We start from the raw sequence: 26,209 nt of genomic DNA, 5'->3' as shown, positions 1-26,209 counted from the left end.
TTAACATGCTGGACGAAATGATACCTGAGCTAGATCTTAAAAAAGGAGAAATTAGTAAGGTATTTAACAGTGAAAAGATCATTCAAAACAAGGAAACAAATAGTAGGAGGAAAGGACTGAGCATGAAATAGTTTGATGTATGGTAAAGAGGGTGAGGTGTGGGGTACCACAAGTAGATTACTATTATAAGAATGTAAGGATAGAGATGATGAAGGTGAGAGAGGAGGCTGACAACGTATAGGCCATATTACAGAGGGACTACAATGCTATGAAAAGAATCTTTTTTTGTTTAAAGATTTTATTTTTCCTTTTTCTCCCAAAGCCCCCCAGTACATAGTTGTGTATTTTTAGTTGTGGGTCCTTCTAGTTGTGGCAAGTGGGACGCCGCCCCAGCATGGCCTGATGAGTGGTGCTACGACCACGCCCAGGATCCGAACCAGTGAAACCCTGGGCCACCACAGCAGAGCATGCAAACCTAACCACTCAGCCATGGGGCTGGCCCCCATGCAAAGAATCTTGAACTTTATCTTGTAGGTTATGGGGAACCACTGTTAAGTAGGAGAATGACACAGAATCCCATTGTACATAAATTACTCTGGTAACACTGTGACGGGTGAAGCTGAGAAGGGGCTAGACTGGAGGTGGGGAGACCAGTTAGGAGGCTACTGCAAAGTTCAGGCAAGAAATAACGAGGTCCTGAACTAACAAGTAACCTTCTAACAAGTAACCTTCTAACAAAACCCCTGTGCTGCTGTACCAATAATTCAGGATGATCACAGTGTAGCAGAACAAGAAACTAAGGCACTGACATATGCGGACGTACATTTATACATAATATTTATATATCACATTTTTATATATACTCATATATAAATCCTTTTTGCTACTATTACATTATATTATAGATTATCTTTTTCTACATTACTAAGAAAGAACAAAGAAAGTTAGAAAACAAGGAGAATAGAAGCTAAAATTCAAAGCATTCTATTTATCTTGGAACTAGCAATTAATAATAAATTGTGACCCTCAAATGAGTTATTTTACTGCAAAAACAAGTTGACTGTTGCTAGCAATTTAAATTTAGGAAGGGGAAAATTATTTAGAATGTATCATATAAAGCATTTAAAATCAAGAATGTTATCAGATTTCTCAGAATAATTTAAGGTATTATAAAGAAAATCTAGACTACCAGATCTACATAAGTCAAAAGTAATAAAATAATTCAATAAAGAAAATAACTTGACCTTAGTCTTAACGATTTCTGATGAGCCTATCTTGCCATGTATACCATTTAATATTCATAAACCTTAGTGAGGGAGGACCATTATATTCATTTTGCAGACAAGAAAACAAAGCTCAAGTAAGTTTACTTACCTAGTAACTGGGACTTAAAGTTTGCCCGCCTTTAGATGCCTTATTTAAAGCCATTAGCAGTCATATGCAAAAATGACTATGTAAGCATTTCATAAGAATATTTTTATTTCATGAATGCAGTATGTCATATCAGAAAGCCAAGATTAGGCCAAGGCAATAGAACTAAGACTCTAAGGTCAAAGAGAACTTGGTTTAAATCTAGACTTTACCCTTTACTAGCTGTGGGAATCTGAGTAACTTCTCTGAGTTTCAAGTATAAAAGGGGTTCAGGTTTCAAAGGGTTCTTGCAAAGATCACCAAGTGCCCAGTCCGGGTAAATAATCAATCAATAGTCGCTAATGTTATTACTCCTAAATCAAGAAAAAGTATAAATAAAACTAAACTGCATTTAAAATTGAGGTAAAAAAATTAATTTAGGAATAGAATACCCTTTCCCTGCTATGAAGGTTTCGTTAGTCATACTAGGGATACAGGTATATGCACACTGTTTACAATACCATACCTAACTCAAGAATATACAGTCAATTCTCGATAATCCAGAACACATTAACTGGTTGGAGTTAATCTGTGACTAGAGTGCCAGGAGGAACCTTTCTCTCCCTTAGTAGAGAAGCTGGGTAAGGAAACTATAACACCCAACCTCCTCCCCCATCCACACACACACTCCAGCTCCTGAAACCCCACCACAGCATTTCCACTTGTTCAGCCCCTAGGCTCCCCCAAGCCTTCTGGTCCCTGCTTTGATCTTCAAGTCTCACTGTTGGGGAAAGTTGGGAGAAGATCAGAATAATCAGTTCTTGCTATCTCATTACTAGGCCCCCGAGGGAATTAATTCTTTCTGGGTTATTTGTGATATTTGTGACTTGATCCTCGCTACGTCCCAACTCTACAAGTTATCCTATTTAACTCATAGTTGACCATGCTGAGGAAGTACAACCTAGAAACCTGTAACAATTTTAAACCATTTTACTTCATTTTTTTAAAAACCTGCTTTGCAAAACAAATTTTTATCAGTTTATAACCATTTTAAGTTATTTCAAGTTTTTATAGTTGGCTAAATAATGTAATATTAATTATAATATTTAGTATTATAGCAGTTTAGTATTTCAGTAAAGTTAGTGATATCATAAAGAATTAAATAATAAATTCCAGGTAAACAGTCCCCGAGGCTCAAGTTAACACTGTATTTATACTACTAAGTATCTGTTACTATGCATTGTAAAAATATCAGAAAAATTACCTTGGTGTTCTTCTAAATCCATGTCAAGTTGTCTAATTTCTTCATTAAATTGATTTATTTTTTCTCTTATATCTGTTAACCTGTTGAAAATATAATTTAATGAATTTATGACAGATAACTTAGATATTCAGTAAAAACAATTAATAATGCTATTAGGAAATCTTAAATCTTTTCTAAGCTGTATAAACAAAATGTAGAAATAATATGCCCTATTCTGAGGACAATAATACCAATTTAGAAGGAAAAATCTTTTCTAGATCTTCTTTCATGATTCTTATTTGGAGTATAAGTATACCCTGAGAATGTTAGGATACCTGACTTCAACAAGAGACCCTCCCCCAACCTTCTTTTGAACTTGACTTGCAATATTAAGAAAGTGAAAAATCTTTAGCAACTTTATTTCTGTAGGTTTATATAAACTTAACTAAGTTGGCAAATTAGTCTCAAAAATTAGAAAATAAGAGAAAATTCCATTGACAAAAGATTATATGGGTTAAAATTTTAACAAAAAGCAGTTGAACTTATTACAAAGCTACAGTAATCAAGACAGTGTGCTAGTAGAATAAGGATAGACATATATAGCAATGGAATAGAACTGTGAGTCCAGAAATAAGACCCCGTATCTACATACAACTGATTTTTGAGAAAGGTGCCAAGACAATAAAATAGGGAAAGAACATGAAATAACACTTGTTGAAAGAATATTTCAACAAATGGTGCTACAACAACCGGAAATATACACATACATATACAAAAGTTAACTCAAATTGGATCACAGATCTAAATGTAAGAGCTAAACTATAAAACTCTTAGAATGAAATATAGGCATAAATCTTCGTGACCTTGCATAGGCATTGGTTTCTTAGATATGACATCAAAAGCATAAGAAACAAAAGAAAAAATACATAAGCTGGACATCATCAAAATTTAAAACCTTTGTGCTTCATAGGAACCATCAACAAAGTGAAAAGACAACCCATAGAATAGGAGAAAAATTTTGCAAATTATTTATCTGATAAGAGACTTGTATCTAGAATGCATAAAATTCAAAAATAAAAGATAAGTAACCCAATTAAAAAGTGGGCAAAGGAGCTGAACAGACATTTCTCCAAAAGATATACATATGGCCAATAAGCACAGGTAAAGAAGTTGAGCATCATTAACCATTAGGGAAATGCAAATCAGAACCATATTGAGATACCACTTCACACCCATTAGGATGGCTACAATCAAAAAAGACAGACAACAACAAATGTTGGTGAGGACATGGAGAAATTAGAACCCTTATCCACTGGTGATGGAAATGTAAAATGGTGCAGCTGCTTTGGAAAATAGCCTGGCGGTTCCTCAAAAAGTAAATGTAGAGTTAAATATATGAGCCAGCAATTCTACTCCGAGGTATATACCCAAGAGAAGTGAAAACACATGTCCACATAAAAACTTGTACATGACTGTTCATACTAGCATGATCCATCATAGCCAAAAAAACGAAAACAATCCAAATGTCCATCAACTGATGAACTGATAAATAAATATGGCATATTCACACAATGGAATATTATTTGGCAATAAAAAGAAATTAAATACTGATCCATGCTACAACACAAATGAACCTTAAAAACATTATGCTAAGTGAAAGAATTCAAACACATAGGACCCATAGTATATGCTTCCATTTATATGAAATGTCCAGAACAGGCCAATCTACAGAGACATAAAGTAGAGTGGTTACCTAGGAATGGGCTGGGTGGGGGCGGGGAGGGGTGAGGATGAGAGGGGTGATGGTTAAGAAGTATGGGGTCTTATTAGGGTGACTGAACTATTCTAAAACTGACTGAGGTGATGGACTGAGGTGATGGTTGCATGACAATACACTAAAAACTTCTGAATTTCACACTTTAAATATGTGAATTGTATGGTATGTATTATCTCTTAATAAAGCTGTTTTTGAAAAGTAATTATATTATGTCATGGCTCCTAACTAAACTTTCAAAGAATATTTAAAGCTGCATCAATATTATCAGTGTGAACCAGAGAAAAAACGACTGTAACGTGCACCTCTTGTACACTTAGAATGTAATTTAAAAGATGAGAAATGGATGTAAACGTCCTAGTGTAAATGTACTTACTGTCGCTCCATGCTGGCTATTTCCTGATTATCTTCTTTAACCTATAAAGGCACAAAAAGAAAACAGTATTTCAAGAATGACTCATCGTAAGGCTATCTTACAGAGAATATCCTTCTAAGGTATGTTGTACTAAAATGTCAAATCTAGTCTCTTGAAACTTATTTCTTAAAATTCAACCTTTGAAGTTAACAGGAACATAACTAAGGAACTATTCACAGATCTTTTTCCCTCTTCCTCAAAGGAAGGGTGCTGACTGATATACCCATACCTATCCACATGGCACCATGAGGTTAACACCCCTTCAGGCCTGGATCAGTTTACATAAACATCTAGTATTTCTAAGACTGTCTCCTCCCCTAGCCCCGACACACACAAGGTTGGGTTGCCAGATTTAGCATTCCCTGTTACATCTGAATTTCAGAAAACAATGAATAACTTTTAGGATACGTATATACCATGTAATATTTGGAATATACTTATCCTTCTATATACACTTATTCTAAAAGAATAGTCATTGCTTATCTGAAATTCAATTTTAACTAGTCATTCTGTACTTTATCTGACAATCCTATCCCAGGATCACTCGCTCCTCCTCTGCCTCCAATAACCTCTTTCTAAAGAACTTCAGAGATTCTAGATTTTAACACCTTTCTAGAATGATTCTAATACTTAAATAGCTCCTGAGTTGATCCCTAAGGTTTTTCCAAACCCATTGGGTTCAATCTAAGATCACAAAGGAGTCCCATTTGTAGGTTCTTGACTGAAGCTGTTTCCAAATAGATACACGTTTCTCCTAAGGGCCCTAAAGTTAGGGTGTTTCAGGATAAAGAATAAGCTAGTGATAACTCAGTACTAAGTTAAAGCCAGTCTTGGGGTAGCAAGAAAGCTACTGAATACATGTGACACGACCTTGTGACATATTGTGATTTCACAGGCTATTTTAATTCCACACAATTTTTCCTCATAAGGATCCAAAAGAAAAAAATGGCCAAAATATGTACAAATACCTCATAAAATTAATATTTAAGTTAAAAAACAGTTCACGTGAGAAATTATTTTCACTTAGATTTTCTTGGTCAAGTAGTTCATATGAATTTGATGAAGCTCACCTTTCACTGTTTTTTAAGACAATAAACTTAGTGGCTTTCGGTTCAATTCATATGCCTTAAATCAAACAAATCAACACATTTACCAAATGCTGACATATTAAAATAAGTATGTTTGTTTCTCCTACCTGCTTAAGTAATCTCTCTCTCTCTTCCATCGGAGATCCCATGCTTTTGTCTTCCGCAATCATTTGATCTCGATGAGACTCCAACTCATAAAGCTTTTCATGCAGCAATACAGCCTCCTGTTTTACCTGGGAGTGTGCTATTTCCTGGAGGAAACATTTAATTAGCATTTTATCTAAAACTATTACCAAATAGGTTTCGGTTTACAAGAATAAGCACAAATTTTAAACCACCAGCATCTTTAAATGCTATAAAGCACATTCCTAAACTAGAAGAAAAAAAATAAATTCCTGTATACTTTCATAAGCTATTTTCAGTCTAAGATTCACAAGAAGATGATAATCTTACCTTATTTTATTTTCTAAATATAAGACCTGAGAAAACACAGGACATCTCTACCAATGGAAAGATAACAAAGAAAATGTCACAACGTATGCACAACTTTACCCACAATATCCAATTCCACGTCCAAAGAACTGATCTCTAGAGGGAAGATATCTTCCCCTGAATGGGTCATATACACACTCCCACAAACTTATGGGCTGAATACTGTCCCCTAAAAACATATGTTGAAGTCCTAAGGTCTAATACCTGTGAATGTGATCTAATTTGGAAATGAGGTCTTTGCAGAGTTAGTCAAGTTAAAATGAGGTCATTAGGGTAGACCCCAATCCAGTATGACTGGTGTCCTTATAAGAAGAGATAAGATACAGACAGAGACACAGAAGGAGAACGCCATGTGATGACACAGGCAGAGACGGAAGTGATGCAGCTGTAAGTCAAGGAACAAAAGCCAAGGATTGATGGCCACCACTGGAAGCTAGAAAGAGGCAAGGAAGGATTCTACCCAGAGTCTCAGAAACAGCATGGCTCTGCCAACACCCTGATTTTAGACTTCTGGCCTCTAGAACTGTGAGAAAATGGCTGTTGTTTTAAGCCACGCAGTTTCTGGTACTTAACTACAGCAGTGCTAGGAAACTAACACACACGAGTAGAACTGTTACTACGTATTCACCACTGTTCTACTTTCACAGAGAGAAAATAAGGGAGGTGACAACTTTATTAGATAACCAAAAGAGCTAGGGATGTTGGTGGTGATGAGGGGGAGGGGGAGGAGGAAGGAAATGACATCTGAAGCTGTTACTTATGGAGCAGGCACCGTATTCCATGTTTTTTATACACTCTGTCTAAAGCAACTCTAGAAGAGAGTACTATCACCTCTGTTTTACAGATGAGGAAACTGAGTATCTGGATCTAAATGACTTTTCTAAGTCAACAATGATATCTGAAACGAGGCCCACAGTATGAATAAGACCAGATTTTTAACAGGGAAGACCTCATCTTTTTTGAAAGCAAAAGAGAACAAATTTTTAAAAGATGAAAAAGTGAACAACAGGAAATATTTGAAAGTCCATAGGCAAATGGTTATAGAGCTCATGTAGTGGATCAGCTTCAGCTAAAAAGGCAAAACAGGAAAACACACACAGGAGAAACACAGATATTTGAGGTATTCCTTTTCAGAGTATCTTCCTCTTCCTTCTGCTTAACCCTCCTATAGACTCATTCAAACTACATCTTGATAAAACTGTTCCTTGAGACTCAAGCTCATATTGATCCTTCACCTGACTTTATCACACCCCTGTGAAATGCATAAGTAATACTTAGCTCAGCAGTAAGCACACAGTGGATGCTCAATAAATACTAGCTGACTAATATTTGACATAATATATTCTTGAAGAACAAGTCCACGCCCCCTCCAAAATGAGGAATCTGGCAAAAATTAAATAGAATTAGTAGTGACTTACACTTTCTTGATTTGAGAATACTGTATCTTTGTAAAAATTCAAGTTATTTTAGGGTTGCAATGATGCCAAAGAAGAGTGGCATCAACACAAACACTAAACCCAGGGGTACAGCTTAGACTTCTTCCTATGGAAACTAAATTTGCCAAGTGAAATAAGACTTGACTCTCCCACACACCCTAAAAAAGATAGTGATGAATTCTTCAAGCTGCCTCTGTTAATACTAAATGTGGTCCTTATTCCCTGAAGCATGTTTCTATCACCAATGAGATTCAAGAAAACAAAAATTATGTGTACTCACATGTGGACAATCTGATACAGAAAACCATCTTAATATTTTTAAGCAAACTATTTTTTTTGATAACAAATTTCTAAAATAATGTTTACAAAATACTCATGTTTATTTCTTTCACAAGCTGGGTGACAGCAATCTTGTCACTAACCCTATCATCATGATATCTACCTGAATCCACAGGGAATCAGAAAAGGCAAGCAAGATCTCAAGTACAGACAGTAGAGTGAAGTGCAAAGGACATGAGAAGACAGTTCACAGAACAAAATACATTGCCCAACAAATATCTAAAGAGATCCTCAACTTCAGGTGTAAATAAATGAAAATTAAAACGAGACAGTAATTTTTACCTATTAAACTAGCACAAATGGAAAAGGTGGGTAATGCTTGCTGTTCATGAATGCAGGGGATAACAGGCACTCATACATTGAGTCTAGGAGGAGAAAATGCAACCACCTTTTGGAAGGCAATTTGGCAAACTCATAACATTTTTAAAGTGTATACCTTTTGACCCATTGCAAGAAATCCATCTTAAGATATACTCATATAATTTTGCACAAAATGTATGTTTTCACTGCAGCATTGTTTATAATCCCCCCAAAACTATAAACAGCCTATTCATCTACAAGGCTGTGTTACTGTCATTCGATGTAGTAATTAAACATGGGGGAAGATCTCTAAGAGCTGATGTGAATAGACATTCCAGAGAGAACGCTAGGTGGAAAAAAGAAAAAAACAAAACAAAAAACAAGCTGCAGACAGTGGATCAGGTGTGAATCCCACTTGAGGTTTTCCAAGATAGTCAAACCAAGGTAGGATTACAGAATTGTTGTGAAGAATAAATAACAATGCTGGTGGTATATGTAAAGAGCTGAAAAAAGCACACAGCCAGTACTCAATAAATGTAAGAGTTGTTCTGTCTGGAAAAAGAGTAAAGAAACAGGCATTTTTACTTTCATTTATTGTATTATAAACATGTTTTGTTTTGTGAATTAAAATTGCTTTAAATAAACAAGTAAGAAAACAAATGCAAGCTTCTACACCTTTAAAGTGATTAACTGATCTCTCGCCTTCATTTGTTTTTAGTCCCTTGTTCATGTCTTTAAACTACCATTAGATCTTGCACACCCCAGCAGGGCAGAATGATTTCTTTTGTTTACAGTAGGTACTCAATAATTGAATCTAATTTCTCACTAAAAGTAGGGTATTCGTGGTCCTGAATGAGGAAAACATTAATATATGCCTGTTAGTAAACTGCTAAATAAATATGCACCTAAACGAGTTCCATTAATATATTTAGCTGAATTACCTTTTGTAGCTGAGTACTATGAGAACCCTTATTTGATTTTATACTTACAGCTTCCAGACTCTCTTTTTTCATGTTCAGTGAATCTAGTTCTTGCTGAAGTGTATCTAGTTCCTAAGAAGAAGGAAAAAAAGTAAAAGCATATGCAAGTTACATCAAGAACAATTTGTTTCTGGGCCAGCCCTGGTGCCCTAGTGGTTAAATTCAGTGCGCTTCACTTAGGTGGCCCAGGTTTGGTTCCCAGGCAGGGACCTACACCACTCTTCTGTCAGTGACCATGCTGTGGCAGCGGCTCACATACAAAAAGAGGAAGACTGGCAGCAGATGTTAGCTCAGGGTGAATCTTCCTCTGCAAAAAAAGAATAATTTGTTTCTCTGTTTCTCAACATTTCAAATATGGATGTGACAAAGTAAAGATCTTCAATCCATATCTTGTGATGTGAGCAGAATTTATTAACATTCATTATTTCTATTTTTCCCAATTTCTTTCACTATTCCTAAAAACTGCCATGATCTACCTTTAAAAATACTTCATGAGCTTGTCATAGGTAGCTAGACCTTCACACAGAGAATCATCACTGTGTTCTGAGGATATTAAATATCAGAAGCCTTCAAATTAGTGATGTCATTGTTTAAAGTTACAATTTTTTTTTTGAGGAAGACTGGCCCAGAGCTAACATCTGTTGCCAACCTTCCTCTTTTTGCTTGAGGAAGATTGTTGCTGAGCTAACATCTGTGCCAATCTTCCATTTCATGTGGGATGCTGCCACAGCATGGCTTGGTCTGTGATCAGGATCCAAACCTGTGAACCCCAGGCCGCCAAAGCAGAACACACGATCTTAACTACTATGCCACCAGGCTGGCCCCTAAAGTCATGATTTTTAATTTTGATTTTTAATCATGTTTTACTGTTTTTTATGTAATCTCTTTAAGGGTCAAGACCTATAGCACGTTACATGGCTCACTCCTAGGGATAAGACCCTTGAACTGATAACTCATTCAAAAACCCCTCTGTAAGATTAACTACATTTTGATAGTATTCTGACACTTCCATAATACTCTTTAATGTTTCATTGTATCTTATAAATCCTGTCTAAAATAACAAGCTCTATTAAATCATCAACGAAGGACCATCTGAGAAACTAGAAATACATTCATCATTGGCATCTGTGGGGATTAATTCTCCGTTAACTGGTTAAGGGACAGCTGGGCATGAAAGGGCACCAGGACTGCATGTTGGGAGGATTTCTAATAACCCTTCAGCAGGCACCCAAATTGCTTATTTAAACCCCATGATTGCGAAGCAATACTGGTTCAAATCAAGGACATAATAGGTAAAAGATTTGCTGCTTATTAGGCAAGAAGAAAAGGAAGGAAAGTAAATATCCATATGGCTCTGGCATATAAGAGCTTTTTAAATGTTTCCATTAAAAGTTCATTAAAAAGTATTTTCATGTGTCTTTATGACAGGCAAAAATAAAGGATGCACAGAACTGAACAAATAATATAAAAGCTAGGTAATTGTACAGCATAAGAAAATGAAGTTTTCTAGATGAGTGCTTCTCAAATTTAAATGTCCACACGAATCATCTGGGCATCCTGACAAAATGAAGACTCCGATCAGCAGGTCTAGTCAAGCTCCCAGGGGATGCTGATGCTGCCCATCTTCAGACCACATGTTTAGTAGCAAGACTGCTATATGCTTGGCACAGAGTAGTAATTAGTGTTACCTGCAACAATTTTTCATTTGTTGTTTTCATTTCCATGTATTTGACTTGCTTTTCAGGAGACATATTTTTGATAATGCCATCTGCTGCTTGTTTTTCCTGTTCAATTTCTTCTTCTACACTTCTAATTTGTTTTTCCTTCCTGAAATTGAAAGTACACAATATTCCTCTTACTATATTGAGGGAAAAAAACATCAATTAATTTTACTCAGGTCCCGGTCTCAATTAAATAGACTACTTAAAGTTATTCAACCATAGTTTGTGATTTAAAAGTCCTTATAGATGTACAAAAAACTTCTACTTGACCTGTACAAAATTTGTATCTATTAGCATAAACATACGTCTTCCTCCTCTCAATCCTCAAATCCTTCTATTTCCTTACTCTCCATTTTACTCTATTCTCTTATAAGAAAACACCAAGATTATCAAAGAAAATCCTTACAGCCTTTTACATATGAAGATGTATTTACACTTGTTGTTATCATGCCCTCAAGACAATTAAGATAGGTAAATTTTAGAACAGTAGTTTTCAAACATCTTTTGGCCACAGAATTCTCTGACCAAATGAAAATCTTGTATGGAAGTTTACCCTGTAAATCACACAAAGTAACACAGCTCTGACTCAAGTGGGAAGTAGGGAGACCTATATTGCAATCTGATAAAATTTAGATTAATAATACATTTTGTTTAAATTCCCTTTTATCTACTGTTTTAATTAAAGCTGGTATTCCACAAATTATCAACTATATTTTAGTACTGCAAAATAATAAATTAATTTCCCTAAACACATAACAGAAACAATTCAAGTATAATCATATGAAAGTACTAGTAGTGAAGTTAATTACAAACAACAATCATCTTTATCATATGATCACAAGAAATACTAGTGATGTGTCACTTATTACCTATGTAAGGTCAATTATCAATAGGGTAGAGAAAAATTCTGAAAAAAACTAGAGATAAGAAGCTAGTTATTGTGAAAATACTTCAAGATTTACAGATAAAAAGCTTGCTTGAAGAAAAATTTTCAGTCCCAATATCATAAATTTCTATTTTGAATTTAAAAACATGATTATTGTACTATTTAATCTCATGCATAGATGTCAACTTCTACAGTTTTCACAATCACTAGCCAAGCCCTACAGATCCACATACCACCACATACTCTTTCCACGTTCATACCCTACTACCAGAATAAGATAACCTGAACTCAGAAATTTTCCTATAAACAACATCTCATAATAACCAAATAAAAGACGAAGATAAAGAAACAGACAACCTGGAATTTCTATTTATTTCTGTCTCACTGTTGGACAGGGAGTGACATCTTCAATTTGAACCTCCATGACTATAGTATAACAAATGTGTTTGCTGCTGCTACAATTTATATGGGATGTGGGCTCACATGACTTTCAAGCAGAAAAGATCATCTGCTTCAATCTCTTTGTTTTATAGATTAAGGATACTGAGGCCCAGAGGAGTAAACCTTTTGGAACTAACTCATTCTGAACTCCACGATTATTCACTACCAACAGTGAATCTTAACCATGTTTTTTTGCCTGGTATGACTACTGTAGTTAGATGGGAACTAACATTGTACGGTGCTCCATTTTACAGAGGGGAAGTTACAGCACAAGGAAGGAAACCGATTTTTTTAAGGCCACATAATGGCCAAGTGTGAAGTCTTTTATGCTTTGAGTACTTTGCTCCTGTTATAACTTAGCAGTAAAACCACCAATGGCAGTGTCATAAAAATGAGTAAACAACAAAGTTGAAACTCAGTGGAATACAAAAGTTGGTGGTATCTTTTCAACTTGAATCTTACTAAACACAAAATACTTTTAGGACTAACACTTAAATCACCCTAGCAATATTTCTTTCAAAGTATACAGTCTCAATTATTATATATCTTAACTCACAAAGTAAATTTGTTAATATTTAAATTTTTCAACAGTAATTAAGAAACACAAAGGTTAAGCAAACCACCTTACTTGTTACACTAAAAAAGTCAAAGATGACGTTAAGAAATTTTTCTTCTAGTCAATCTTTTGCTAAGGAGGTCTAACTTTTTTTTAAATCACTTTTTTTTTTGAACCTTGGGTACAAAGGTTAAAACAAAGTGAAATGCAATCACATGACATACTTTTTTTTAATGGCGGAGAAGAAACAGAATAGATTCCTTAGCACGCTAGCCTCCGAGACAAAAGAAAAAAGTAAAGGTAAGATCCTATATATGTACAGGTTTGGTGGTTGTTGTTGAATTTTAAAAAAATCATATTCAATTCTGTAGAAAAATCTTTGCCTTTAATAAGTGATGAAAGAGCAGAAAATATGATTATATTTTCACACAATCTACCTTAGAAAATATAAACCTGGAACATAGCCAAAAAAATCTTTCCCAAATAAAGTTATAATGTAATATACAGTAATGATTTTTCTTTTGGGGAAAAAAGGTTTCATCTTGCCAATCAAATTTATAAGATCTTTTTATTTTGTAATATGTTAATAACAGAGCATTTTGAAGTGACATTAATTTAAAAACAAATTTGTAAGATGAAAAAAGACTGGCCACCTGTTAACAACTGTTGAAACCGGGCAAGGACTATTCTCCTTACACAGGGGTTTTTTTCCTTGGAAGTTTCCATTATGAAAGTTTTAAAATTTGCAAAAAAAATCTATAAAACATTTAATTACAAGAGTGAAGTTAATCGTGACTTATTAACATATTATTCCAAATACACTGAATTCTGGCATAAATATCTAAAATATTTAACGGCAAAACTATACATACATTTTATGTAACAAAACCAAAATAACTACAGCATCTTTTAACATCATGGTATATAACAGTCATATGAAGTAAATAATCAAAAACTCCTAAGGAACTTGGAGTTGAAACTGTACTAAGAACATTGTTTCTTTTTCAATATCTACCATTTCCTTTTCTGTAAAGTTTTTTTCTATAATGTACATTGTAGGCTATGTAAAAAGGCACTTAATTTTGTGAAATAATTAAAAGAAAAGTGATATTCCATTTGTTCTCGATTTTTTATCACTAAATTCAAATGCAAATATCATCTCAAAATAAATTTCAAATAGAGAAAAAATTTCAAAGAGAGAAAAAAGCAATAATAGTTGTTTTCTTTTTTTAAAGAAACTTTCCAAATAGGGTAAATTGGCTTAGGACAATTCCTGCATAACCTAATGACTAGCCTTTCTGCCAATCTGATTTCTTCAGGATAGTCAATAATGCTAGCAAATGTTGTTGTCTAAAGGATTTATCTATTCAGTGTCGTGATAGTCAACATCAACTCCCTCTCTCAATCTTTCCCCTCTCAAGAGACACACAAATATATGAAAAGTGCCACGGACTGTGTGGCTCACTCAACACATTTCACAGCCTTAGACTTAATAATGCTTTAGATCTGTTGAATGCTTTCTTGTACAGAATCTACCTCAAGCTCTGAGTATATACTGCTTCTAACTCCAAAATTTACCACAGAGAAATTTAAAAAAGATTCCTTTTCTAATCCTTATAATTTTATTTCCTTTAGCACACTAGAGAACACAATTATTAGTATTAATAGATGATAAAGATAATGTCTACAAGACAATCCTGCCTCCATTTCCTCACAGGCTCACAGCCCTGCCTGATCTCCAGAACCTTCCTCAGCTGCTTCTATTCCATGGCAACTCTTAATTTTGTTTGCAGTCTGTTTGCTTCCTTTAGTGATCCCTATCCTATTTATTTCTGAAAAAACAGCACTTCTCCTTACTCACCACCTTACCCACATCTGCACCCTACCAGATACATCAGTAAGAACTTCACTATACCACAGAGACCTACTGAAACAAGCCATTGCAGCGGCTGCATACTCATTCCTGGAGACCACTGAACATGGGTTTAATGATGCCCTTTCGTGGGAAATAGTCTGAAATAAGTGAGAGCTTGAATGAATTTCTGACTCTAAAAGAGATGCTATTATGATCTACATCTAAGTTGTAAAATTGATGAGGAACAGTAGCTTTTTCTAACAAACTTGATTTAACTATGAAGAAGGAGAAAGTTGAAGGGGAATAAGCATAAATAGATCAACAAACTGAAGGCAACAAGGAAGTTAACCAGAATAGGCCAGTACTGAAATAACAGTAAGTTGGTCATTGCTAACGAGGCAACAGACTTCAGTAACTCAAAATGAGTCTTGCTTATTCTGAGTAGTTTTCTATTTCCTGCTCTGATAGAACAAACTTCTCCTTAAAAATCACAAGTAACTAACTGCAACAAAAGCTGTAAGAAGGCTCAAATGTCTACATTTTAGAAAACCACTAAGGATGCTAATAACAGGATACATTCATTCCTTTCAAACAGCTCATTTGTTTGCGCCATAGTTTCTAATGTTGACTTTAAGAAAGCAGAGATAAAAACAAGAAACATCAAGCTTATGAATAAAATGACTAAATGGAAAGTAACAATGTGGGCACTAGGCACAAGTGAGTGCAGGGATGCTATGCTGGAAACAGGGAGAGGAAGTTAAAGTTTACACACTAAGTTTTGAGATAAATGCACCTTTTTTGCCACTCAGCTCTCAGGATGCTGGCCACCTGGCCTTATCTGTTCAGACAGTAGATTAGAAAAGTCATTTTGGGGAATCCAACCAGCCCTGGGAAAGGATCTAAAGACAATGACATTCAGGGATTCCCCAAGAAAACAATAAAGCAAGCTCACTCTATAGTAAGGTCTGAAGTTAATGAGATCCACACAAATGCACAGTTTCCAATTCACTTTTTTGTTTCCCACTCTTATATGTAAGTCCTAGACCAAATATTAACAGATAATGAAGAAAGAAAGCCTCTAATATAAAGGATACTGACCAAAATAAACTGGAAAATCACAGCCTGAGGACACAGAGGCTATTCAAGGAAAAAGAAAACAACAAAAGATAATACATTCATGCCACAGTATATTAGCCAAGAAAATTTTCAGAGAGCAAAAGAGCTCTTAGAATTAAAAAGACGACAGAAAAAAAGGAAACTTTAATGGAAGATTTGAAGATAAAGTTGAGGATATCTCCCAGAAAGCAGAGCAAAAACTCACAGAGATGAAATGTAGGAGAGCAAAGATAAAAAATTAGAAAATCCTTCCAGGAGATCTAACACCCAATTAAAGTAGTTCAAGAAGGAGAAGTGAGATTAAAAAAAAAAAAAAAAAGAGTACGAAAATTATCAATATCATCAATGAAATAATTCAGAAAATTTCCCAGAACTGAGGGACATAGTTTCCAGATTGAAAGCACCTACCCGGTACCGAGTTTCATGAATGAAAACAGACTCTCACAAAAGATCATAAAATTTCAGAATATTGATTTTGAAAGTTGGAGGGGTTAAGAGGAGGCAAGTTACATAAAAGGATAACGTATTAGAATGGCACAGCATCACAGTTCTGAACAGTAATACCAGAAACCCAAAGACAATGGGGCAATGTTATCAATATTTTGAGGAAAAATTATTTTCTACTTAGAATTCTATTTTTAGCCAAATTATCTTTCAAAGCTTGAAAAAATTTCCGTTCTACAGACCTTCTCAGAAGGCTACTGCAAGAAGCTCCATTAAAAAAGGGCAGCAATCCAAGACAGGCATTCTAGAAAACGGGAACGCAGGAACAAAGGCAAATGGGATCGTTACGTGAGAGTGGAAGGTGTGTGGAAGTTGGATGTGTGGAGGCCTAGGACCAGCTCATCTGGGTTCGAGCAGGGTAGCAGGCTCTCGGAGAGACTTCGTTAAGACAATGAAAAGGTTAAAGACTTAATATGCATAAACTATTGAGAGATTTGCTAAGGGAGAGTCTAGGTGTAAACTCATGAAAAAAAACAAAACTAAGCCTATAAAAAAACAGTACATATATTAATTAACAGTACATATAATAATAATGTATGTGCACATAGATTAATTTGGAGAGAAAAAGTGTGCAGGAGTGGAAAAGTAATCCCGTTACACGGCTCATTCATAGACAGCGTTTACACCTTTGTGATAGTATAGACACTGAACACTCATCTAACCAAAATTACAAGTAACTACGTTTGGAGGAAGAAGAGAGGAGAAGTGTATATTTGATGTGCTGGAGATGAAGGTAGAGAGTCTGAAATAGAGCTGGAGACTCTCATCTCCCACAGTTGGAAGTCAACGGATAACACCAATGGATAATGTCTAACATTGAAAAATCAAAAAGTAGCAATGTAAGCAAATACTTAAACATGTATGTATACATAAATATATATTCTTCTGGACTTTCTTTTGTGCACGTATATTAAAAATGTACAACTACTTCAATTGGTTTAAAGTTCCTTTCAATAGATCCAGGAACTAATGAGATACCCTAAAAAATATTGTCTTTCATCCTCCACAGGAGCTTTTTGGTTTGTTAAGATGAGAGTGCATGGAGGGTGAAAGACATGTACTTGCTTCACATTTTCTATTATTTTAAGAAAACAGAGATTTAAAAGGAGAAAAAAAGAAATCAAAATGTCCTTGATAATCTCAAAAGTTCTAGTCTCTTACTGAGATGAAAATACTCTCTTTTCTGTCAGGCCTGCGAAATGAAAACCATGTGCATCATGATCTTGTTTTGGCCCCTCTCTGTGCTATTATCAGACGAAAGCCAGACTTCTCAAACAGTAAGTTTTTACAATCAAGGTAGTGAAAATATTTTCAAAGGTACACTTTGTGTACATTTAGTAAAATATCCTAAGGCAATAAAAGAAAGCAAAAAAAAATCCAAGGTATCAAAACTAACTCTTTAATTAGCTGTGTATATTCAAAACCTGTGATCACTGAGCCAGATTCTAATTTGCCAAAAGCAGTCTTCATTTTTTTAAACCAAGTTTTTTTTTTTTTGAAGAAGAAGATTAGCCCTGAGCTAACATCTGCTGCCAATCCTCCTCTTTTTGCTGAGGAAGACTGACCCTGAGCTAACATCCATGCCCAACTTCCTCCACTTTATATGTGGGATGCCTACCACAGCATGGCTTGCCAAGCAGTGCCATGTCTGCACCCAGGATCCGAACCAGCGAACCCCGGGCCACTGAAGCAGAACGTGTGAACTTAACCGCTGCGCCACCAGGCCAGCTCCAAAACCGAGTTCTTTAAAAGTTGATTAAGGAGAAATCTGTAAATTTCCACTATAAAATCAGAGATTAGTTTCAAGACATAAAAAACCACACTTTAAAATGATGGAAACTTTCTTTTAAATCACATATTTACGAGGAAAATTATTGTGTTTATTATTATTTTCGGCAGGACATTTCAACTGCAAAAAGAATCAAAAGAAGAACTACTTCTTTGGATCTATATCCACACCAGGAAAGCACTTCTTCATGTTGCCTGGGTCTTTAAATTCAATATATGGCTCAATTTCTGTTATAAGATAAATATTTCCTTTTAAAACACCAAACTTTGAGCTGTTAACCCTATGAGTATTATTTCTTAATTATTTAATAGCCCTAGGTGTAGTGTTGATAGCCTTGCTGATTTTTTAAAAATTACATATTTTAAAATAATTTCCTTATTATAAATGTCAATCTTGCACTTTGAAATACTAAATAAGTTAGAATTATTACCATGTGTTTCCACATGTAAAATGGGAATATACCAATATTCTTTCTTTCTGTGATGTAATAACAGTTGGGAGATATCCGAATGACAAACTAGAATCTCCTTGCTCAATTATAGGTATCAGAATTTCCTTAATCCTCAGTATTTCATCTCAATAATGAAAGAAGAGTATTTGCTTTACCTTTTTCACCCTTTAACACCAGATTAGATAGTAGATTTTTTTCTAAAACTATTTCCTCCTAATGTCTATTTGCCTAGATATGAAAATTTGGGAAATTCTGTTAGTATTTTCCCTGATTAATGTATTTCTAATTTGTTTCTTTTTTAGGAAGTCAAATGTAATTTCACTGAAAAGAATTATTCTTTGATTCCAGCGGATATCAATGAAAACGTTACTATTCTTGATCTCAGTTATAATCAAATTACTCTGAATGTTACAGACACGAGTGTTCTACAGACTTATTTTTTACTCACTGAGCTCTATTTGATGGAGAACAATGTTGCTATCTTAGATAATAATAGTTTTAGTAACCTCTCCAATCTAGAAATTTTAAATATCTGTAGAAATTCCATCCACGTAATTCAACAGGGTGCATTTACAGGCTTAAATAAACTAAAACAGTTACATCTCTGCCAAAACAAAATATTACAACTGAATCCTGATATATTTGTGCCTCTAAAAAACCTGAAACTTCTGAATCTGCAAGGCAATTTGTTAAGCTATTTTGATGTACCACAACTGTTTCATCTGGAATTAATAATTTTATATGGAAATCCATGGAACTGCTCTTGTAGTCTCTTGAATTTGCAGAACTGGTTGAACACCTCGAATGTGACACTAGGTAAGCTATCAGAATTTAAATTAATCAAAACCAAAATGTGATTGACTTTTGGTTGTTCCACCCCAGAAAAGTCTTTCATTTCATGTTTTAAAGAAAAAGAAACTAATCCTTAAAGGGAAATCCTTCCTTAAAGGAAAGAAACAGGAAGAAACACTGAGAAGTAACTGTTGAACAGATACTTTCCCCTCTGCCTCTCCAGAGAAAAAAAAGAAGAAATTTAAATGTTCTGTATATGTGAGATGATACTGTTACTTCATGTATTAAGTTAGCGGTTTCAACACTTAAGACTAATTTTTTTTTCCTGAGCAAGATTAGCCCTGAGCTAACATGTGTTGCCAATCTTCCTCTTTTTTTCTTTTTGCTTCAGGAAGATTCACTCTGAGCTAACATCTGTGCCAATCTTCCTCTATTTTATATGTGGGTTGCTGCCACAGTGTGGCTGACGAGTGGTATAGGTCCACTCCTGGGATCTGACCCTGTGAACCCAGGCCACCGAAGCAGACTGCACTGAACTTAACCACTGGGCCACAGGGCTGGCCCCATGACTAACTTTTTTAAGTACTTCCTTTTCTTAGGATATCCTGCGAGAGAGCAGATGAAAACAGTTGCCCTACTTTCTTAACTGCAAGCCATGCTCTGCCTGAGATCCATATTTTTACCATAGTCTTAATTATAACATCTTGACTTTACTAACACAAACTAAATAATAAACAGATACCGCACTCAAACTCTATTTATAAAGTAACTTAATAAACAGGAATGTGCATCTTTCCCTCATTGTGTTGCTAGGCAAATACAAAAGTTACTTTCTTATAATATCTTTAATAATGAGAGATACGCGTATCAAAAATGTGGAGAAAAGGGAACCCTTGTGCACTGTTAGGGGAATGTAAACTGGTGCAACCACTGTGGAAAACAGTATGGAGCGTCCTCAGAAAATTAAACATAGCACTACCATATGATCTAGTGATCTCACTTCTGGGTATTTATCCAAAGAAAATGAAAATACTGATTTAAAGAGATACATGCTCCCTTATGTTCACTGCTGCATTATTTACAATGGCCAAGACATGGAAACAACCCAAGTTTCCACTGATGAATGAATGGATAAAGAAGCTGTGGTAATATATACAACAGAATGTTATTCAGCCATAAAAAAGAATGAAATCTTGCCATTTGCGACAACATGGATGGACCTCGAGGGCATTATGCTAAGTGAAATAAGACAGAGAAAGACAAATAACATATGATCTCTCTCATACGTGGAATCTAAAAAAAAGAAAAACCAAGCTCAGAGATACAGAGAACAGATTGGTGGTTGCATGGGGCAGGGTATGGGAGGTGGGAGAAATAGGTGAACTGTTTCTTGTTGTTCTTTTTTCAGTTTAAATGAAGAAATAATTCAAGATAAAAATAATTATAAAATGTTAACCATAAGAATCTTATTTTCCATAGTAAATCTTAATTTATTCTTTCTGATTTACTAGATAATGAGAACATCACCATGTGTAGCTACCCAGATATCCTGAATTGCTACAGTATCAAAACAGTTCCTTACAAGGGTGAATGCTACTCACAATTTCCTTCATTTGTATCTGAAGATCTTTATATCCATCTTCAGTCCATTAGCAACTCAACATTTAATTGCTCTTTGAACAACTTAACAACAACAGGTAACGTACTGGTTTTGAATATTAATATTGCTGAAGGGAGCATACGAAATAAACTGAGGTAGTTCTCATTATTTTTCTGCATTTTAAATTTCTAGAAACAAGGTAAATGAACAATTCCTCATCTCGACAAAAGGTTTACAAAATACTGGATTCCCAAACTACGCTCTGCTAGTTACCAGCCAAATGCCATTATGCAAGTTATTTAACTTCTCTGAGACTTAATTTTAACTAGTTAAGTCACAATTCTTAATAGGTATAAATCAATGATGTTCTTAGGTGAATGAATAAAAAATACCTGCAAAGACGGGTAGTTATTTTTAAAAAAGGTATTCTTCAATCACACTATCAAATATCTTTATTTATTGAAGTTTTAGTAACTGTTGCTTAAAGAAAATTATAATGTACTTTTATTTCTAATAACAATAGTGGGGAGTTATGATTATTTTATTTTCGTCAATTTAACAAAATACTGCCTCTCTCTCGTTATTCCATTTAAGAACATGAACCTCTTGGAAAAAGCTGGGCCTTTCTTGTTGGTGTTGTGGTCACTGCACTGATGACTTCACTCCTCATTTTTATGGCTATCAAATGCCCAATATGGTACAATATTCTGCTTAGCTACAATCATCATCGCCTGGAAGAGCATGAAGCCGAAATCCATGAAGATGGTTTTACTGGAAATCCAAGTTCTCTTTCACAGATACCAGATACAAACTCTGAAGGCTGTGCAGGAACATTTGAACAACTACATTCATTTGCGGTAGATGATGATGGGTTTATTGAAGACAAATATATAGACACTCATGAGTTATGTGAAGAAAACTAATTTCTTTCAATGTTTGATTCTTTAAAATATGTTGTTATATCACTCACAGTTTAGGTATGGAGATTTTGATATGTGACATACCAAACTAGCAGACTTTCATATTAATAGCAACATATTAATTGTAGATCCAAATACAGTAACTGACACTCCTTGACAGCTAACAGTTACAACACTAGCATTATTATTCTCAGCAGTATTCAGGAGGCCATACTTACTAGTAAGGAAAAGTATTAAAAAGCCTTTAATCATTAATTAAACTGATTCTCAAATTCGCCCAGATATTAAATAATATTAAGTTTTACTGCTTGGAATCGGTAAAGAAACAAAGCTTTTGGATTTATATTATCAGCCAAAGTGAGAAACAAAGATAGCTTAAACAAACAATATACTAAGATTGATTTTATGATCATAGAATGAATTCATAGAATTGGAAAATAGTTTTTTTAAATGCTTCCTGAATTAGCACAATAAATTTCCTGAAAATTTAGTAGCAATTTAAAGCACAGGCAAAATGTTCAGGCACAATCTCTAATAAGTTACTACTGATTTTGGCTATAAAGATAGACCATCACCATAATACATGATCGTTACAATTGAATAGTATGGGGGCTTCCAAAGTGAGTATCACAATGATCTATGAATCTTGTTTTAAAAAATATTTATTTCTGCCTCTCTTGGGGAGATTTTTATTCAAATGAGTCTGTGCTGGGACTGAGGAGTGTTCAGCTGGTTCACAGACAGCTGTTTGGGATCCTATAGATAGAGCAATGTTTTCTAAACTGTTTTCAAGACCATTAATTTCCAGAGAGACATTCAGAAGTATTTACAGGAGGGAAAAAAGGTATACAGTCAAATTACCAGAGAACTACTATAGGAAGTACCGGGTTTAAACAGAGTGAAACAAGATATTTTACTATAGGACTTATCTAAGACTTTACTAAGCGAAACTGCTTTCTGCTCTGCAAGAGCAAAGTACTAAATATTCTCTAAACTTGGAGCTGGCCCAGTGGCGCAGCAGTTAAGTGCGCACGTTTCGCTTCTGTGGCCCGGGGTTCGCTGGTTCGGATCCCCAGTACGGACATGGCACTGCTTGGCAAGCCATGCTGTGGTAGGCGGCCCACATATAAAGTAGTGGAAGATGGGCACGGATGTGAGCTCAGGGCCAGCCTTCCCTCAGCAAAAAGAGGAGGATTGGCAGGAGTTAGCTCAGGGCTAATCTTCCTCAAAAAAACAAAGAAAAAAGAATTCTCTAAACTTACTCGACAACTAGTCTTCCTTTGATGTACGCCCATTAAGAGATGATAGCACAACAATGGTCCAAAGAACACAGTTTGGAAAACACTGGCCTCAAGACTATTATAGGAAGCGTCTAAAGTGATTTGCCAATTCCTTAAAATCAATTAGCAGTGACTATAATTTTAACATCCTAATGCAAACAGTGGCATTAAAAACTGTGACAAAAGTTATCCTTTTTACCTTGCATATGTGGAGAAATTAAGTATATTTATATTTTTTAGAGAAAAGAATATCTCTCAAACATTGAAATATATTTATGGATGAAATAGATACTTTACATTTTCTTCATCATGATACAGGGAAGGCAATAGCGGCTACAGGTGTGGATGGAGCACAGTTAGATATGGGCTGATGCAGCTGGGAGATAAGTACACAGTAGGATAATACACTATTTTATTTTTGTGTATGTTCAAATTTCTCCATCATAAAGTTTTTAAAATGTGTATGTATTTGGTAGTTTCTTAGAAAAAAGAGACTAAAAATAATGTATTTTATATTCTGCAGAACAGTCATGTTAAAGGTTATATCAATAGTGAATTCAGTTCAAATGTCTTCTGAGGAAAATAGAAACTGTTCAGGATGACACATCCTAGGAAACAGAAGAACTGAGTCACTTATTTATAATGTATATCTGCTTGTGTTTATAGAAACATATTTTCAATAAAGGATATAAATGTTTTATGTGTATTATTTCCTAATAGATAATATCAATTACACTTTATTGTTTTATATCTCAAATATAAGAGTAAGATAATTATAGAAACATGAGGCATCTTTTTCTAAATAATCTATCACTTTCCCAAAATATAATTTCCTAACTTAAGAGGGAAATATTAATATTTGAGAAATGTAGTAAAATGAAATATGATTATGAGTGAACTATATCTAATCTCATATTCAAGATTTCTCTATAATTGAATATTGGGTATTCAACAAATATTGGACTAAACAAAGAAAAATAAATGGGTTAAAAATTACAATTACATATGTTTTTAAAGGATAACTAACTTTGCCTAATACTGAACTAGAAAAGTGTAGATATCAGAATTGGAAGAGAATCATTAGTTCAAGAAAGAATGTGAAATTGAATTAAAGCCAAGTGTCTATGTATTGTTATAGTAATCTATTAAGGCTATGTACTATAACCAACTTATTATGAATAGGTGTTCCATAAGAAACCAGATAGCCATGCCACACTACATGGCATACTAAAAGAGAAGAGAATGAAAACCGAAGTTTTTTACACCGGCCTTCTCAAGGTATGGCATTTCCTGCTCCCTTTGAATGTGTAGAGTCAAAGTAGATCCTTTTGTTACTGAGATTTGCCATCTAATTAACACATGAAATAAATCTATCCTCCCGCTGCAAATAAAAGTAAATTTCTGCTTAAAAGGGTCAGGAGAACCTATTTCACTCAGCCTCAGTTACAAACTACAGATATTAAGTTTTGAAACTGCTGACATTTTCAGGACAAAATACCACATTTTAAAAAATTTTTCTTAACCAAATGAACCAAATAGACCTAAAAACCTATGATATTCTTCAACTTACAATCTGGGAGTTACCTTTTTGTATGAAATATCTAAAAAAATGTACATATAATATTTATAATCTGACCTGGGTATTATATAACTTTATATAGATAAATGATGAAATGAATGAGGACCTAAATGTTCTAAACTCTATAATGTCTTCAATGGGCTATAGCTTATTATTTCTTATTCTTTTTAAGTACCTAGGAGCAGATTTTATATGCAGCAAATGGCAAATATTTGTTAAATGGTTTAAAACCAGAACAACAACAAAAAGGAAAGTTTTCAAGTAAGAGTCTGGTGGTCACCATGAATGTAAAATTTTCTCTATTAAAGGGAAGAGACATCTAGTATTTATAATTTTTAAGACAGTACTCTACAGCAGCATCAAATGATAGAGTTGGAAAAAGAGATTCTTTGGTTTTTAATCAACAGAAGAATTACATTTATCTTTCAAATATTTTATTATTATATTTTAACATCCTATTCTTCATCAAATATTTACTATACATGCATAGGTAACATGACAGTATATTTGGTGGTAAACAATTTTGGTAATTTTGGCTAATTATTATCCTTGCTCTCAAAGAGATTAATACTGATAAATTTCTGGGACAAAAATGTGTGTGGCATGTGTGTGTACAAAATACCTCATCTTCTATGTTTGCATTGCCTTAGACAATATTTAATTAAGGTCAAAAAGTTGATAAATAATAATTATGTTAACTACTGCTATTGTCTGAATATTTGTGTCCCTCCAAAATTCATATGTTGAAATCCTAACCCATGAAGGTAATGCTATTAGGAGGTGAGGGCCTTTGGGAGATGATTAGGTCATGGAGCCCTCATGAGTGGGATTCATGCCCTTATAAAAGAGATTCCACAGAGCTCCCCAGAAACTTCCACCATGTGAGGATACAGCAAGAAGGTGTCGAGTATGAACCAGGATAGGGGCCTTCACCAGAATGGGACCACGTCAGTGCCCCAATCTTGGACTTCCCAGCCTCAGAAACTGTAAGCAATAAACTCCTATCGCTTATAAGATACCCAGTCTATGGTATTTTGTTATAGCAACCCAAACAGACTAAGACAACTACATCACAACTACTTATTATCTTTGTAGGCATTACTGTCATTGCCAGTTACTGTATTACCAAAGTCAAAGTTACTTGGTATTTGGTTTTAACCAAGTTATATATAAAGACGCACATATAATCTAATCTGTCATGTAGATTACTAATATAACTATTAATTATCAATTAATAATTGAATAATGAAATAAAGCAAATAGCCCACTGACTAATAATGTACCTTTACTATACCGGGGCTT

The 26,209-nt window shown here is 34.6% G+C and overlaps 2 protein-coding genes across 13 annotated transcripts in view; one reads left to right on the top strand and one right to left on the bottom strand.

The window, feature by feature from the left end:
* Nucleotides 1-26,209, bottom strand: part of IFT74 (intraflagellar transport 74) — a 98,999-nt gene that overhangs the window by 53,853 nt on the left and 18,937 nt on the right. For all 12 annotated transcript variants that reach the window (XR_011531631.1, XR_011531628.1, XR_011531627.1 and 9 more), the window contains exons 9-13: nt 11,106-11,244; nt 9,427-9,489; nt 5,978-6,121; nt 4,744-4,784; nt 2,615-2,694 (exon numbers count right to left, since the gene is read on the bottom strand). Coding sequence is in view for 6 of the 12 variants with exons in the window: in XM_008519053.2 (XP_008517275.2) it covers nt 2,615-2,694; nt 4,744-4,784; nt 5,978-6,121; nt 9,427-9,489; nt 11,106-11,244 (467 nt within the window). In the remaining 6 variants the exon portion in view is untranslated. The remainder of the gene's footprint in view (nt 1-2,614; nt 2,695-4,743; nt 4,785-5,977; nt 6,122-9,426; nt 9,490-11,105; nt 11,245-26,209) is intronic.
* Nucleotides 13,214-23,962, top strand: LRRC19 (leucine rich repeat containing 19). Its single transcript, XM_008519051.2, has 5 exons — nt 13,214-13,321; nt 17,687-17,773; nt 19,039-19,552; nt 21,040-21,225; nt 21,723-23,962. The coding sequence occupies exons 2-5, from the start codon at nt 17,696-17,698 to the stop codon at nt 22,049-22,051; spliced, it is 1,107 nt and encodes a 368-aa protein (XP_008517273.1). The 5' UTR covers nt 13,214-13,321; nt 17,687-17,695; the 3' UTR covers nt 22,052-23,962.

The sequence above is a fragment of the Equus przewalskii genome, chromosome 22, assembly GCF_037783145.1.
Source record: "Equus przewalskii isolate Varuska chromosome 22, EquPr2, whole genome shotgun sequence".
In the NCBI taxonomy this organism is placed as follows: domain Eukaryota; kingdom Metazoa; phylum Chordata; class Mammalia; order Perissodactyla; family Equidae; genus Equus; species Equus przewalskii.
The sequence above is the reverse complement of the archived record's forward strand: the minus strand, read 5'-3'. Positions and strand labels throughout refer to the sequence as shown.

Coding starts and splice junctions, on each gene's coding strand:
- LRRC19 (XM_008519051.2), top strand. CDS start 17,696: ATGAAAACCATGTGCATCATGATCTTGTTTTGGCCCCTCTCTGTGCTA. Junction 19,553..21,039: donor CACCTCGAATGTGACACTAG/GTAAGCTATCAG, acceptor CTGATTTACTAG/ATAATGAGAACATCACCATG. Junction 21,226..21,722: donor GAACAACTTAACAACAACAG/GTAACGTACTGG, acceptor ATTCCATTTAAG/AACATGAACCTCTTGGAAAA.